At 37.5% G+C, this 18,507-nt stretch overlaps 1 protein-coding gene across 1 annotated transcript in view; it reads right to left on the reverse strand.

Annotated features, from left to right (window-relative positions):
- Positions 1–439: 439 nt before the first annotated feature.
- The window catches only part of EPSTI1 (epithelial stromal interaction 1), a 98,770-nt gene continuing 80,702 nt past the window's right edge, over positions 440–18,507 (reverse strand). Inside the window, exons 8-10 of the mRNA XM_024755315.1 lie at positions 11,902–11,975; positions 7,865–7,964; positions 440–978 (exon numbers count right to left, since the gene is read on the reverse strand). Coding sequence (XP_024611083.1) covers positions 970–978; positions 7,865–7,964; positions 11,902–11,975 — 183 coding nt within the window. The 3' untranslated portion in view covers positions 440–969. The remainder of the gene's footprint in view (positions 979–7,864; positions 7,965–11,901; positions 11,976–18,507) is intronic.

Raw genomic sequence — 18,507 nt, forward strand, 5'->3', positions numbered from 1 at the left:
CGTGGTATCTGTGTCTGGCCTTTCAGGAAATGAACTATCCCACTCTGAAAAACCAGAAGAACAGTATTAGTAAGTCAGTCAAGACCAAAGCCAACTCCAATAGTGATTATAGTACTACATTTGATCTCTATGGACTGTAGAGGAGAATATAAGAATGAGACCCCTCAAGAGCTTTTCATTAAAAACCAAAAGCCATTTATACAGAAGCAGTTCAAATTTTATTTATAAATTTGTTTACAAGCATATAAAAGATTTATTTTTTTCTTTTGCTCACATTTGTGCCCTGAATTAAGAAAGTAGGGATTCAAATCTAAAGGTGCCAAAGGGCTTCCCTGGTGGCGCAGTGGTCGGGAGTCCGCCTGCCGATGCAGGGGACGCGGGTTCGTGCCCCGGTCCGGGAGGATCCCACGTGCCGCGGAGCGGCTGGGCCCGTGAGCCATAGCCGCTGGGCCTGCGCGTCCGGAGCCTGTGCTCTGCAACGGGAGAGGCCACAGCAGTGAGAGGCCCGCGTACCACAAAAAATAAAAAAAATTAAAAAAATAAAAAAATTTAAAGGTGCCAAAGCTTCCCCAAACCTGATCTGAGAATTAGATAAGAATTAGCTGTTTAGAGAGACAGGCATGCAGCACCCACAGCTCTCACTAACCTGAAAGCATCAAATGATTCCCTCCTTTTCTATCTTACTAACACGTCTATAATTATACTACCAATACGAGGTGAAACCAATTAGAAAAATAATGCAGCATTTCACTGGCAGTAGAGATTAAATATGAGTTCAGTAATCAGCTCCTACAAACATGCATAAATAACGACAGGGAGAAACCAGTCATCCCCAGCTGCTCAGCTGAGTGGGTGGGCAGTTGAAGTCAAGGTAAAAACAGTGAGGCTGAACAAAACTGCAAGAAGGAAAAGCATCTCGTGTGGTTTTTCAAGGTCAGTTGACAAAGGCCAGTTGTAAGCAAATATTTCTCATATATCCTGGAAGAAAAAGAAAACAAAAATTAGTACAGCAACAAAATTCAAAGCCTTTGTAAATCCAAAATGAAGTTCCTCCAAAAAACACTCTACCTGACTATTTTTTTAATGATTTCAAGTCCCAGTAAAATGATTTAATTTTCAAGTTCCATTTTGAGTCACAAAATGGTCTCTGTCAACAATGTAATGGCTTATTGAATGACAGCTCATCAGCTGTGTTCTGAGAGATAGGCTAACACGGGTCACAACTAATAGTGTTCACAAATATTGTCACCCACCTCCATAGTTACAGCAAGGACAGGGCAAATGTAGTACGGAGCAGAGCAATTTAAATGGAACTGTGTGGAGTAGAGGCACACTGTATCATACAGCAGGAAGGTGACTTCTAAGGGGACGTGGAGGAAAGGAGACAGACTTAAATGAGTCCCCTCCCCCCACTATGTGCAAACAGTCATGACATCTCCATCAGGCCTCCCAGACTGCTGGGCCAAGGTACACCTGGGAGTCAGACTATTGGTGCTCTAACATTCTGGGAAACTAAAATTTCAGGTTGCCTCGTGGGTCATGGCAAATGCTTAACCGCCTTTGAAGACACTGGAGTCAGCGTTGCCACAGCATCTCGAAGGGCCTCACCTACTGGTATCAGAGGAGGGATCGTTTGAAGTGATTCTTTAAACATCCTACCCTAGATGCATCATGAAAAGTAATAAAGGACTCTAGAAGACCAGAAACAATTTTTTAATATAAAAGCAATTTTAAATTATCAAAGAATATGGTACTATGGAGAACAGTCTAGAGAATCCTTAAAAAACTAAAAATAGAATTACATATGATCCAGGAATCCCACTCCTGGGCATATATCCGGAGAAAACTATAATTTGAAAAGATACATGCACCCCAGTGTTCACTGTAGCACTATTTACAATAGCCAAGACACGGAAGCAACCTAAATGCCCATCGACAGAGAAATGGATAAAGAAGATGTGGTACGTATATACAATGGAATATTACTCAGCCATAAAAAAGAATGAAATAATGCCATTTGCAGCAACATGGATGGACCTAGAGATTATCATGCTAAGTGAAATAAGTCAGACAAAGACAAATATCATATGATATCACTCATATATGGAATCTAATTTTTAAAAAATGATACAAATGAACTTACTTACAAGACAGAAGCCAACTTATAGATATCTAAAACAAATTTATGGTTACCAGAGGGAGGGGAAGGGATAAATCAGGAGCATGGGATTAACACACACTACTATACATAAGATAGATAACCAACAAGGACCTACTGTATAACACAGGGAACTCTACTCAATATTCTGTGATAATCTATATGAGAAAAGAATCTGAATAAGAATGAATACATGTATAGGTATAACAATCATTTTGCTGTACACCTGAAACTAACACAACGTTGTAAATCAACTATACTCCAATAAAATTTTTAAAAAATAAAAATTATAAATAAATAATCAAATAACAAATATGTATTAAGTAACCTGAAAAGAATGTGATTTAAATTAGAAAAAGCTTTAAAAATAAGGATCGGTCTAATTTTTCTACCCAAAATATGCTGATCAAAGGCCTACTACTTAAGTGTCCATATGATGTTTCAAGAAACAAGTCTTTCTTCCTTTGGCTTTCATCATAGTTTTATCATATTTTCTGCCTTCCTCCTTTCTTTCTCTGTCTTTGGCTTTTTACTGATTCCAGCATATCCTCCAAGCCCCATCTGTGAGCCCTCCTCTCTCATTCCTTGTAGGAGCTTAATTGTCATTTACCAACTTCTAAACAAATGCCACATTCTAAATATATTCTGTATACTAACCTCTTGTCCACTTGTTATTTATAAAGCATATCCACACTAAAAGTTTAGTTTATAACTTTTCTTATTTTTGTATCGTGTCCTTTGATGAACAGATGTTTTATTTTAATGTATATTTATCATTTCTTTTTAGTTTATACCTTGGGTCTTATGAAATCCTCCCTAGCTCAATTTTATAAATACTCTATTTTCTTCTAGAATTTAAAAAGTCTTCCTTTCTATTTATAAGCTTTACCCTACCTGGAATTGATTTTTTTAATGATTTCATGTGGGTACTCAATTGTCCCAACAGCATTTGTTGAAGAGTCCATTTTCCCCTTATGATGGGCTCTACCTTTTGTCATACAACAAAATTCTAGAAATAGTTGGGTCCGCCTGTGCCAATTCTATACCATATTAAATATTTTATTAAGTCCCATATGTACTTCTATATTTTTAGGAGTGAATTGGCTATTCTTGGTTCTTTGCTCTGATTAGAATTTAACTAAATCAACGGATTATTTGAGACCTCATTCGTATCCATTAACAAGGTAAAACACCATTTATTTATTCCTTAATGTCTTTCTATAAAATTGTATATGTATTTTAAAGGTAATATACATCTTTGGTTTTACCTTTTTATTAGGTTTCTTTGTTGATTCTCTACGCGTAGAGACAAACTTAGTTCTTATATATTGATCCTCTATCTACCAACATGGCTAGGCCCTTGTTTATTCTAATAATTTTAATATAAATTCATTTGGATTTTCTCAGTAGATAATTGTATCATCTGTGATTTATAAATATTTTCCTTTTCAATGATTATATCTGATTCAAAAGAAAAGCTTTTGATGTGTTTTTATTATAGAACTTTGATCCCTGTATTAGCTAAAGAAATTTCTTTTCTATTCCTAGTTTGCTAGAAGTTTTTACTGCAAATGAGTATTGAAACTTATCAAGTGCTTTCTCTGTATCTATTGAGATGATCATATGGTGTTTCTCCTATAATTTATGAGGTAAATTATCTCGGAGATTTTTTGGGGTTTTTTTTGTTTATTTGTGATAAGCCAAGCTTGTATTTCTGGGATGAATATAATTTGATAAGGATATACTATGCTTTTTTAAAGAAATTCATAATTGAATCTGTCAAAATTTTGTTGTGATTTTTTTAATCTATGTTTATGAGTGAGACTGGCCTATAATTTATTTTCTATATAGTCTTTGACTTTGATTCATAGTTACATTCACCTGCTTAATCCTTTGGAAGAATACTCCCTCCTTTTCATTTATCTGGAAAACATTCTAGACATTTGGAATAATCTGTTTCTTGAACATTTAGTAAAACTTTTCTGTAATATGTGTAGGCCTGGTTTTTATTTTATGGGAAGACAGTAACTAATCTAGATATGGTTTAAATCATTTTGAATTCCCACCGACAAAGTGTGAAAGAAACTGTTTCCCCCATCTTGCCAACAGAGTATGTTGTCAGTCTCTTGTGCTTTGCCAAATAATAGACGAAAAATGATATTTTGGTTTAATTCTTAATTTGTATTCTTTTTGTTATAAATTCATTGGGTGCTTTAATTTCAAAGATTGTATTTTTTTATTCCTAGAAGTTCTGTTTTACTCTCTTTGAAAATCTTCCTGGTTGTCTGTATCTCTTGTTTTTGCTCATCGTTTCAAATCCAATATCTATTCCATCAAATGTTTTATACATAGTTATTTTAAATTCAGTATCTAATCATTTTATTATAACAAATCATTTGGTTCTAAATCTCTGTCATTTTGGTGACCTCAGCCACAACCACATGTTTCCCTGTGCTTGTGGTAAGTTCCAGTCACTGTGTTATGCTTGGGCTATATCAGTGAACAGAACAGTCAAAGGGCCCTGCTCTGATGGAAGATGGAACATAAATTACCACAGGGAGAGAATAAGAGTAATTAGTCAACAAAACATATAAGAAAATGATGTTAGAAAATTAGGCTAGAAGTTGCAGAGTGCTACTGGATAAAGAAATGGAGACTGCAAAGAGAATGACAAGAGCCTGGGGTAAGGGCACAGGTGGCAGCATTAAATGAATGGCCAAGGAATTCTTGGAACCCAAGAAAATACTTGAAAAGAGAACAAATCATTTGGACACTTTGGAGAAGAGTACAGAGGGAGCAGCCAGTTCTTAAGTTTTCAAAGAACAGCCAGAAAGCTGGCATGGCTGGGAGGAATGAGGAAGAAGGGCAGTAGGAGGAGAGTGCCAGAGGAGTAGAGTGGGGTCTAGATCATGGAGCCCCTGTAAGGGTTAGTAAATAGAAATCCTCTGGCTTTTACTCTAAGGACTTTGGCTTTTACTCCAAACATTTGGAGAGTTATCAGAGCCATTGGAGGGCTTTGAGCAGAGGAGTGACAGGGTCTGACTTATTTTTCAGTCTCATATTGAGAAAAGACTCTAGGTGGGTAAGTGTGGAAGCAAGGAAACCATCGAGGAGACTATTTCAAGAATTGAGATGAGCAGTGATAGAGGTTGGGATCTATTTTGAAGGAAGAGTCAAGAAGATTTGATGATGGGTCAGCTGTGAGGATGTGAGAGATGGGTTGTACTGTTATGCAAACAGGAAAAAGTGCAGATAGAGCATTGGGGTAAAGAGGATCAAAGGTGAAGTTTTAGACATATTAAGGTTGAAATGTCTATTAGACATGCAAGTAGGGATGTTGGGTAGACAAATGGATCTGCAAGTCTAGAGGAAGAGGTCTAGGCTGGAAATTGAAATTTGGGAGTACAGAGCATACTGGTATTTAATTTCATGAGAATGAATGAGGCCATGAAGGTATTAAATGAATGTAAAGAAGATGGTCCAAGGTGGATCCCTGAGGCACTCCACTGTTAAGAGGACAGAAAGATACAGGGGATTCAGCAAAGGAGAACAGAAAGGAGTGGCCACTGAAATAGGTGGAAACCCAGGAGAGTACAGTGTCCCAGAAGCCAAGTAAAAAAGAGGTTCAAAGAGGAGGCAGTGATTCACCATGACAAATGATGCTGATCGGTCAAAAGATGAAAATTGAGAAATAACCATTTGATTTTGTAATGTAGACAATGTCAGTAACCATGAGAAGAACACTGTGGTTAGACAGATATGGTCTAAATTCCGATTAGACTGGGTTTAAGAGAAAAGGGAGGAAAGAAATTGGAGACAGGATAGATACCTCAAAGTTCTTCTCTAAAGGGGAACAAAGAAACAGGACAGTAGCAAAAGGGAAAGGGGCTTCAATATATAATGTATATTTATTTAAGTTTTCTGCTGGTGAGAATTTTCTAGTCAAGATGACAGCTGACAGTTCAGGAGAGAGAGAAGAACATTGTTAGAACAAAGTCCCCCAGTAGGTGGAGGAGATAGAATCTGGTCCATAAGGAAAAGGAGACATAGAGGAAGAGATGTGTGTAGGTAAGTGAGGTGGAGATGGGAGACTGAGCAAGTTCTTACCTTTGTGTCACTGCTTCTTTCACGCAAGGGAGAAGCCAATATACACTTTGGACTTGGATATGCCTATCTTACTAAGGAATCTTCAATCATCCTCACTCACATCACATCGCGAGAAAGCAATGTTCCTCTCTTTTTATCTGTGAGGAACCTAAGTGGAGATTCACAGCTCACTTACCTAAGACCTACCAATAGTCAGTGGTGAGCCAGACTCCCATATCCTCATTCTCCTAACAGCAGCCCATGCAGTCTTCATTTACTCTCTCCCATCATCTTCCCTTCAATCCCAGGTATTTTTCTATGTATATGTACCTTCTAAATTGGTGGTGGTGGTGGTGGAGGAATTATTAAGTAGAGGAGAAAATGTACAGCAAGTTTCCAAGTCCTGTCCAAAATCTGAGTTTCAATCACATTTCACAACTTATAAATTCTATAAACTTGGATAGTCTTAAATTCACAATGCCCTATTTTCCACATGACTCTTACTCGTGTATTCTTATAAGTCAGTAATATGTCAATTTCACACAAGATGCAAAGATACTGTGTTTTGATTCTTTTTTCTCTCTTGTACATTGTCCCTATTCTGAATGCCATAGTGAAACACATGAGCATACCTTATAAATAGACACATCCACCGTGCATTCTCTACAAATCTGTCTACACTTAATTATCTTCAATATATATATACATTTTTGAAATCCATCCATAAATTTTAACCACTAGATGCATTCCAAGGAAACATGCATATAAGATTTCTAACAGATTGTCTTCTCAAAAATGATCTTTTGTCCATCAAGTATTTGTTAAGGGGTGATCTCCTCTAGAGTTTCCAGGTCAGCAAGCATTTGATTACTTTGTTGTATTTTACCAGTTTAAAGGTTTCTATCCATTCTGGGTTTTTTTGAGTAGGCACATATACACTTGGGCTTCAATTAAATTGTAAAACCCACTGTAGTTACTTTTGATTCTGTACACATTGCAAACCCCACAATCCCATACATTCCAAAGCTTTGGCGCTGTTTCAATAATATATTATGCACACATTACACACATATTACAACACAGTTGCAAGGTTTTCTTCACGGAAATCTGTAAGAACATTTCATTTTCAAAAAGTGCATTTTGCTGTAGGGGTTTTTAAAAATCATTTTGTAGTGAAAAATTAAACGCTGGTTTCTTTGACGTGCTAGTTTCAGTGAAAGAATATATTACAAGAGAATGCTTACTATTTTTATAACCATATGTCACTGAAAATCTTCCTGAAAAAAAATGTTCATTTGTTTTTGTTTTAGGTCTGGGCAAAGGGTGATTTTTTAAAAAGCCTTGCAGTCCAGGCAACCACACAGCAAACAAAGGGCAGGTGTCATTTTTTTATTGTGATTGGCATTGACTGGAGCTGAAATCAGGACCTTCTCCATCTCTCAGAAGCTATTGTGGAATTTACAGTAATCACCCTGGCTGACTGCCCATCACACAGCTGAATAGCACGCCAAAAAAAAATAGTATCTGGGGAGAAGGCCACAACATATTTTTAAAACTCTCATTGTTTTTATTCTTCAACTTTGAAAGATTTTTTTTAGAAAAAATAAAAATAAAACTCACCCAGCTGTTACCACTATTCATATTCCAATAGCCTCCAAAGTGCTGGAGGCCACCTGGTTGACTTTCACCTTGGAGTCGGTCCAGAAAAGCATTATTTACCCTTTAAAACAATGAAAAATGTGTGTAAGTGGAAAGCTTGCTGCAGGGCTGAGAGATTTCTGAGAACCTATGTGCTGTCTGAACTGACTGTGGGGACTGCTGCCCCCATTCAGCTCAGAAGAAATCTACAGACACTTCGTTTCACATTAACCATATGACATGCTGTGAACGGTCCTTTGGTGGAGCCGGTGCCAGTCTTGGCTCAGACCAAAAGGGGCATAAATTCTTAACTTCATTGTTTCACTTACCCACCTCTACCAGTTCCACAAGAGCCTTGGTCACCCAAGCAACCACACCCCTCAGGGCCATGCCAGGAGTGAACCCCAGAAGCTGAGGAAAGATGGGAGCTTCAGCAAGAACTAAAACATAAAGAGAAACCAAACATAGCTCTGTGGTGTTGTTTTTACAAGACAGATGTCCCTCCCATATATCCTGTACCCCATTGCCAGTCTTGCTAAGGTAAATCCCATTAGTGAAAAGTAGAAGGAAAATAGGAAGAGAGTGTGGGAAAAGGGAAATATCAGAAGAAGGAAGCCCAAACTTTCAAAAGAAGGGAGGGGTACATTTTTCCCTGATGTTCGGACATACTTGCAGCAACCAATTTCAGAAATTAAGTTTAACATATAGGAGGTAAAACGATAAAGGCAAGAAGTGATCATATAAGGGTCAGGATAAGGTTACCTATAGGATGATGGTTATATTCTATTCCTGGAGCTGGTTACCTGGATGTCCATTTTATAATTAATCATCCTAAATATTCATTTCATGGACTTTCTGTGTGTTATATCTTACACTTTTTGAAGTTAAAAAAGAAAAAGGCCACACCATGCTCTGAGTTGCCCATGTATGGCTGAGTAGAGTCAGGGACGTGGTGGCTGGAGAAATAGCATTGTAACAGGTACCCTATGATGTGAACGGGATATTGAGGAACAGTGTCATGAAGACCATAAGCTTCTCAGCAGAAACAGAGTGCCTGGAGCACAGCAACCACTCAATCCATGCTTGTGGCAGGGAGGCTAGGCAGGACCCAGTCAAGTTAGCCTCCTTTTTAGTCATGAAGTTTAGCGAATGTGGTCATGGTGGGTGGCTGTAAGTCAGCGACTGTGGGAGATTTGGGAACTTTGAGGGTAATGACTGCTGAGTGGCAAAGTCAGAGGCTGGGGGTTTGCCTAGTGGTCTTGCTCAGTGTGCCAGCTAAAATGCCAACTGCATGTTGACCCACGTTAAGTCTCTGGCTTATGGGGTTGCTGTTTTCTCCTCAACTCCAAGCCGCGTCTGGCAGTGGTCACATCTTAGTTATCAGAAGACTTTTTTTAATCTCTCACCATAAAATCTACCCAGGTGCCATATTCTGGTCAGCCTGGTTCACTGCAGAACTGAATGTTTAAGTCACCTTTTCTAGACCTCTCAGCATGCAGGTCGAAGTAAGATACTTGAGCTGGAGACTTGAATATTAAGGAAGACAGAACTGACCTTGATCCCCCTAAAACTACACAACCAATGGTATGCTGGATGGTCCATACGCCTGGGGCTGTTTTTATCCAGTCTTTTTGTCAGTAACAAAGATGGGCTTTCCTTCAATATCCCCCATCCCACCCCACATCCAATCCACTAGAATTCTTGTTGGCTCCACCCACTAGACACATCCTAAATCACCCATTTCTTTTGATGACCACCATTCTAGTACAAATCCCTGTCGTCTCTCATCTTGCTTCTGCCTCCACTCCTGCCCTCTGCAATCTGTTCTCCATACAACCACCTTACTAAATTATAAAAGGGATTGTGCCTTCCAGAATTTTGTTTAAAACCCTCCCATGACTCCTATTAGTCTTAGAATAAAATCATTGGCTTACAGAATCTTCTATTTCCTGCCTACCTTTCTTACCTCATGTTGTATTATTCTCTTCCTCACCATCTATAATCAAATCATTTGGGACTCAGAAAGACCAAGCTCATTCCTGACTTGGGGCCTTTGCTTTTGTTCCTGTGCTTCATATGGTGTTAGAAAATACATACATTTCATTGCTGTCAAGCTAGTGCTCTGAATTTTCTTCTAAGGATAAAAACTATTGTTCAAGGATGGTTCAAGTTTCAATAAATCAGTTCAGTTCATTCCAGTTTCCAGCTTGTGGCCCAGATCCTTTCAAGTCCTTGACCACAGTGCTCTGTCTTTTCCCACTGGAGCTTCAACTTTCTTCTCTTACTCAAAAAGTTACACTGGGTCAGGTTCAGGTGCAATCAGGTTCAATCTTATGGGATTCATTGTAAAGCTTATTAGGAATCTACAAGCTTTCTATTATAAAACTCAGGGCTGCACTTTCTGCTATGTGAACTTCCAAACAGTAGGAAACACATTGTCTTTTTGTCTCCAATAAAATTATGTCCCTGGAGAAAACCTAACTTATGTCCCGTATGCTCAAACTACATAGTCTGTATTGTTGCCCTCATCAGGAATGGACACAGCTATTTTATGCATTAAGAGACAACTGAACGAGTATTTTCATATAACATAGAAAAGCTCACTATAAACTCCAAAGGACAATACAAACATAAGCTTTTATCAATAGCTGATAGAGAGCATAAAATATGTTTAAAGACTTGATCAGTTGTTTCAGAACTGATTACTGAGTTTATTATCCAGAGAGATTTCCTATTGGATTAAATTTGGATCTATATTTAACTAGAATCAATAGAAAGAATAGGAGATGTAGGAAATAAATAGTGCCACCAATATTTAGGTATTCAGCAATAAGGAAATAAAGAATAAGGGTCAAGGTTCCTGTAACAAAAAAAGTAATCTTTTCCACCTCTAATCAAATACCGCATTTTTATTGGGTGTCCATTGAAGATTAATTTCTTAGCAATGGGACCTATTAATGTGACATACCACTATCTTTAAAATGCTTAAAGCTTTATAATCCAATTCTCAGAAATTCAGAGAAATAACTGGCTACTACTAACCAGTGTTATAGAAATACAATATCAGGTTTTTTAATAGGAAGACTTTTAAAGAGAAAAAAAGTAAAAGACTAAACTAATTCATGACCTACTTTATTATAAAATAGGTAGCAGTAACGTTTCCCCTTTACCCAACAAAATAGTCTAACCAGTGTATCAGAGTTTTTATGTTTCCTTATAACCAGAGAAGAACACATAAATTCACATTTGATATTTTAAAACTGTTCTGACTGGGCTATAGAAGCAGAAAAATCCAGTCAAAATAATATGAGTACACATCCACAGCTCCTTTAAATCATAAAAGCCTTTACATTAAATTCTTCTCCTGAGACAATCACACTGCAGTAAACTCAAATAACCCAGCTGCTCCCTAGGAAAATCTAGAATAATGATATCTATGGTAGTTATTAGCACTGGTCCAACGTCAACATGATATTCTGGGTACTCTTACTGCCTGACATTAGAAATAAGATAGAGACTATTTCCACTATTAAAAATGACTTACTAGTTCTATTTTAAGATTTTTTCCCTAATATATTAGTCAACATAAAACAATTTTAATGGTAGTTCTTGTCTGAGCTTTTATATTCAAGTATAAGTATCTTGCCATCTGTACTAGTTCAATCATTCTAAAGTAGTCTACAAATGGTAAAGCATCATATCAAAGGATTAATATGCTTTGTTCCATGGAGGGAAAATTAAGTATGACCTAAATAAACATATAGCTTGAGAGCCGATTTCACTTTCTAGTGTCAATTTATGCCACCAGTTCAGAAGAATTGGATATTGTACGTGTATGTGTGTGTGCACGCATAGCAGCTGGCATCCTCACACATACCACACCCCAATAATATAAAGATTAAAAGGTAATATACATTCCAAAACTGTATTCAATATTACTTTAGTGTTTCCCCAAAACATTGAAAAAACTTTATAGGTAGTGTCTTAACCAAGGATGCTCATTTTTTTGCCATTAATACCTCCTGTGTTCAGCCTGGTGGATTTTGGCTCTTTCTTCCTCCTCTTGCTCTCGTTTAAATTCTGGTAATTCACTCTAGGAACAATGAAATTTTAAAATGTGGTTTTCAATTAACATGGTTGTACAGAAGACACCCAAATCAATTAAGTATTTGACCTTAGCTGATACAATATTTCATTTTTGAAACTTTTACTTGAGTACCATTTCCATGTGAAATTATTTTCTTACATAACCAGGTAGCAAAAATAATTGTGCCTTAGTCAACTAACAACTCTGTGAGTGTAAAATTGTGAGATTAAAAAGCCAATCTGCATGTTCAAGATATTAGACCATTCAGTACAACGTAACACAGAGGAAAACACAATGTGAGCCAAACTCGCCTGTGTCTTACAAAGAAAAACAAAACAAATCAGTTCCTTAACGAATGTTACACAATACTATTTCTTGGTAATTTCTCTAAAAAAAGCTTCTTTTTCCCAACAAATTCATGGCTACTTACAAATATATATTGGACTTGATTCTGTAGAGCAATTCCAAAAACACTTTCCATTCTGCAGAATAATACTCACCTATCATTGACTGGTTACTTCATATACTAGCAGAACTTTGGACTCCCTGAAGAGGATACTTTGCTTCAAATAGGAGATCATGTTACTAAAACTAAATCTCTAGTTTCTGACATTCTGATTATATTCTTGGAAGAGGCAACAACTTCCACACTCAGTTACTGTGTTTACAGTATTAAACCAAAGAACTAGGTGCCAGAGAATCTCAACACTCAACTGCGTACCTCTTGAGGCAGACCAAGTTATAACCTCATGTCAAAGACAGAAAAAAGCAGAGGGAAGTTATCAGGCCCATGTCATAAGTTAGTGCCTAAGTCAAAGAGGTTTTCTGAGAGACAAAATATTGTCACCTCTTGATAAACACATATGAACACATGTACTTTTTAACCCCCAAACTTCCATGATGAAAAGTATAAAATAAATTCAAAGTTCAGATTGACATTTTATTCTTTTAACTATATTCAAAGGCCTTCCAATATTCTATAGTCTCCAGAATAAAAAGACTGGTTTCTTATACTATGATAATCCAAATATGCTACTCATTAATCCCTAAAGCACATTATTTAATTCTAATTTCTACCAAGCACCAATGACAAGGGTAAAATTGGAGACTTTTCTAAATAACTGAATAATATTCATTTAGCCACTTCACAAGTACTTATTAAATACCTAGATGCCAAGCCTTGTGCTAGAGACTCATTCTCTACAATGGCATAAAGTCTTTCATTTTAATTTTTGTCGCCATATGAACATAGTTTAAAAGTCTACCAAGCAACAGTACTACTTATACTAGGCTTATATTAAAATAAAAGAAGCTCCAGTCCTCTCCCTCACCCACACAATCATGTTCAATTTTTGTGTGTGGTTTCATCCGTCATTTATCTCCTTCAAAGCATGAATATTCTATTTCTTAATTTAAAAAAAATAGTATTCTTTTTTGGCTTCCTACCATGGAGAAGATTTATATCTCTATTACTACATCCATCCCAATTCCAACTTCCCTTCCTGGTACACAACCATCCTCATCCCTCATCCTTACAACTTTTTTTTTTTAAACTTTCAGTGAGGTGGGGGAAGGGTCCTAGGGATCTTACCATTCCTGAGTTAGATTTCCAAGTCATCCTTCTTTCAACCCTAGCCCTCAGTGATACCAGCTGCCTCCAATTCCACACTCGTATCGGGACTGCTTCAACTTCAGTGTTACCACTTCTTGAAAATGAGTTCTGCCTTTTCCTGCTCTACTTTCCAGCTTGAAATTGTGCTGATATCCTGGTTTGTTTGTTTTTTTTTTTGCTCCAGCCTCCTGGCCTGTTCTTTTGTTCTACATACTGGCTTATTGTGCCTTTTTAAAAAACATTTCGTGGGCTTCCCTGGTGGCGCAGTGGTTGAGAGTCCGCCTGCCGATGCAGGGGACACGGGTTCATGCCCGGGTCCGGGAAGATCCCACATGCCGTGGAGCGGCTGGGCCCGGGAGCCATGGCCGCTGAGCCTGTGCGTCCGGAGCCTGTGCTCCGCAACGGGAGAGGCCACAACAGTGAGAGGCCTGCGTACCGAAAAAAAATAAAAAAGAAATGAGGGAAAACCAGCTTCCCCAAATATTAAAACATATCATGAAACTACAGTAATTAAAACAATCTGATTGAGTCCAGGTAAAGACTTACTACATGGAAACACAGTTTACCATAAGTTGTTGTGCTAAACCCTTGCAGGAGAGATAGTTCAATGAATGATGATGGACTAGCCAACTACTGTGAGAAAATTAGGACAAGATCCTTTATTTTTATATCAAAATAAATTTTATAGAGCCCTAGGATTTGAATCTAAAAGATGGAACCACAGAAGTTTCCAAAGTAGGCATGGGTAAGTTTATTTATAAACTTGGAATGAGGAAGGTCCAGAAATCATAAAGGAAAAGGATTAATAAATTTGGCTGTATGAAAATTCAAAGCTTCAATTGGGGAAAAAAAAAACTTAAAAAAATGTTTATGACATACATAGGCTAATTCAATTATTCTTTTATTCAGTCATTCAACAATATCTGAGTGCTTATTACGAGGCAGGCTTGGATCTACATGACGGAGAAATGATAATGAACAAGACAGATGAGATCCTTGCTCCTTAAGAGTTTATATTCTGGAAAAAAGGAAGCCCAAGAATAAGTGAGAAAAATACCCGCCCGTAATCCTATGCAGAGGATTAAACACACTGTCGTGAGGCTCAGTGGCTCAGTTCCTATTTTAGATGGAGTCTCAGGGAAGGCCTGAGGAGGTAGCTAAAGACCTTATATAAACCAACAAGGAAAACACAACCACCAAACAGAAAAAGGCCAAGGATAGGAGGAGGAAGTTGGCAGGTAAACTACAGACTGCCTGTAAATTAAAAATAGTCATCATCTTCACACAAAGTCAAAGAAATATAAATCAAAACAATGAGATAAAATTTTTCTTCTATCACAGTGAGAGAAACTAGAAAAGTTTGATAGAGAATCAGGTACATCCCAGCACTCTGGTGGAGTGTCGAAGTTAATAAAAACTAGTTTTTGGAGAGCAATAAACATTGATATGTAAAATGTACATATCCTTTCCAGAAGTGTTCAAAGATATGTATAAAAGGAGAGGCAAAAAAAAAAAAAAAAGGAGAGGCATACTTGTATTATTGAAACAGTAAAAGTTCAGGAGAAAGTCTTAATGCACATTAACAAGGACCTGGCCCAGGAAGGCAGACCGTCCACACAACAGAGTACTATGCAGCAGTTACAGAGAATTAGATAGACTGAGGGGGGTGCCTATGGCAAGATCTCTAAGACACATTAAATAATAAAAGTCAATTTAGAGCAGTTTTGTGGGGGACTCTTCCATGTAAACAGAAAAGATACACATACATCCATTTTAACTCATATGCTGGTGTACATCATATTTTAGACATTTTTATGGTAAACCACATACTAAGATGCTAACTATAACTATCACTGGAGATAAAAGCATAGCGAGTAGATAGGCAGAGGAAGGAAACTTTAATATCATAAGTAGTGGTTTTTTTAAAAAATTTTTGAACCATGCGAATATATTACGTCCTCAAACCATCAAGAAGGTTTATCTGTGTGGGAGACCATTTCTGTTTCTTTATGCTTTACTTTATTTAAAAATCCCAGCGGATATACAGTTTTTAATATGTAAAAATGTAAAAGAGCAAAATACTACATCATGAAGCCAAGGACTGTCAGGGAAGAAGTAAAGAGGACTGGAAGAGAAGGCAAGGACAGGGGAGAGGAGAAAACAGAGCAGGAGGGAAGGGTAAGGGAACCAATGAGCCATCATCATGCAAGACCCCTGCTCCAGGTGGCAGAAGGGGGGGGCTCTAGCTCCACTGCACTCAGGATGATTATTCTATAAGCAGCAAACCATATTTACTAGGGAGAGGCTGGTTTTCCTTTGGTGCCGCAAAGGATTATTTCAACTAATTAATTTGTTCTGCTGAACTGACAGCCACTGCAGCTGCATCTGCATGCTTTATAAGCGTATTCCTGGTTCATTGATGCAGCTCTCACACATAAGTGCAATACCCCGTTGGATAGATACAAAATAAGTCATTCCTGTTCCAAGGACTGAGCTTTGGACATTAAGAAAATCAAAACACTCTAAGCCAGAGGGACATGACGCACAGCATCTGAGACACTGTCAAATCTTATCTCACTCAACACAAATTTGTGAAGCACCAACCGTTTTCCAGACACCTGGATTCAGGCTGAAGGTACAGAAGCAAGGAAGACCCAGCTCCAACCTGAAGGAAATCACAGTATAATGAGAGAGACAGACCCAGAAACAACTGTGATACAAAACAAAAAGATGCATTACTGAATACAAGTTCAAGCAACATGACACAGGAATACGAAGGAAGGGATGCAAATGAGAGACAAGGAATAAATGTTCCTGAATGTTCGACGTTTTAAGTGCATCCATGAAGGCTCCCAGGGGAAAGAGTGTGTGTCTTCTCACTGCTCTGCTCATCTCCCTGCATTCAGACAGAGCTCCATACAGAGAAGGTACTTAAGTACTAGGAAAAACAAAATATCATCTTGGAGATGCCAAGAGCAGAACCTCCTGCAAACACTGGTCAATGAGGACAACACTGCAAACGGTGCCAATTTCTGTGCCCACCCTGCCAGGATTGCTCTCACTGGAGGAAGGGCTGCCAGGGATCAGTGCTGGGGGCCCAAGCTAACAGCAAGAAGGAAAAGGGTCACCATCTCCTGCTAGAGGTTATAGAAATCACTTCTCTGTGTTGCAGTTTACCAAAGGCTCAACTATACAACAAACAAGTGTGTTCAAGGCTGGATGCTTGAGAAAGCTGATGAGTTTAAAGGCATGTTCCAAAGCAAGGCTGTAGTAACTGGAGACTAGGATAGGGTCATTTTAAAATCATGTTTGAATTCCGGTGGGACGTGTTCTGACATGGTTCAGCTTGACTGCTTTATGTAAACATGAAAGTGCCATCACACGGACAGGACATACTTCTCCCAGGAGAGAGTGTTCTCTCAACTCAACAAGAGGAAAAGCATAGTAGAAGCAGGAGAGTTAATGCCATGAAGTTCAAGAACCCCTACTTTGAATGATTTTTAAAACAGGAGAAGAGTTTGGGGCCGGGGACAGCTTAGAGGAGTCTTGGTTCTGTGGTTCCCCACAGTAGTAACTTTGCCCAGAAGAACAAAGATGTCCTTGGCTATGGGAAAAAGTGGAAATGACCTCAAAATATCAAGAGGAGACCAACCAAATCCCAGGAAGTAAATACTCATGGGTAAAGTAGGAGAGTGAAAAAATAGCATTAATAATGTGTACTCCTTTCTTACTAGTTATTGTTAATTCTATCATTTTAATATAAAGAAACTTTCAGCTTTCTGAAAAGTCTACTATTGTAGACTTTCAGCTACAATAGTCATTGAATCACACAGCTCTCTATCTCCCACCCATAAATACTTCCTATTAAATTTCTTCTAACTTAAGAAATTTTTTAAGAAACTAAATTTCTTTCTAACTTAAAAAAATTTTTTTCTTATAAAATTTACTTATACATTGTCAAAAATGTAGAAAATACAAAAACTATGAAGGAAAACATAATAATCACTCATTAAAACCCTCCACCCAGAGATAAGCTCCTTTAACATGTCAGTATATTTCCTTCATTTCTTGATTTACATACATACAGAAATTATAACTGCTTATCGACACCTCGAGTCACACTTACAGGCTTCCACATGCCAGGCAACAGGATAAACTCTCCACGTGCTCTCTCTCACGTAATCTTTGAAACAATGTCATGAGGTAAATAACATCACTATCATCCATAACAGATAAGGTTTAGAGACACGAAGTAATCCACACACAAAGTACCATAAGAAGAAGACGTAGGCTTCTAAACTCACCCAGACTCTATTTTATAATCTTGCCTTTTTTCAGTTTCACGTAGGTGAGCATATTCCTACGTCATTAAAACACAGTAGTAATTGATGCATTGTATTCCAAACTTCAAAATCTTCAAATCCTCTACTGCTGAACAAATTGTTTCAAATTTTCCATTAAGATGATTTTTAAAATAAACACTCTTACATAAACAACTTGTGTGCATCTCTGATTATTTCCTCAGAATAGATGTATACCTTTTAGATCTAATACTTTTATATTTAGGAAACTCTTTAGAGTTTGGTATCATCAGATAGCCCTTCAGTTCCCCTTTTACCAGCAGCGGTACAAGGGAGTCTGTAATGTTTTTTAATAGCTAATAGTGTAAGCCCTCCTTGCCCCAGCAAACATACAAATTACTATCCGTATTTTTATAAACTTCTTGTTTAATTTTGTGCTTATTCTCCCAGTTGAAGTGTAGACATAGTTTTTCAACCTACATCAAATTCCATTGAGATATTTATTGGAATTCCATTTAACTCACTAATTAATTTGGATAGAACTGTAGTTATTACAGTATTGATTTTACCACTAAGGGGTATCAGCCATCTCTACTTTATTCAAATTTACTTTAATAGATCAGAG

This window comes from Neophocaena asiaeorientalis, unplaced genomic scaffold, assembly GCF_003031525.2.
Source record: "Neophocaena asiaeorientalis asiaeorientalis breed wild unplaced genomic scaffold, Neophocaena_asiaeorientalis_V1.1 scaffold59, whole genome shotgun sequence".
NCBI lineage: Eukaryota > Metazoa > Chordata > Mammalia > Artiodactyla > Phocoenidae > Neophocaena > Neophocaena asiaeorientalis.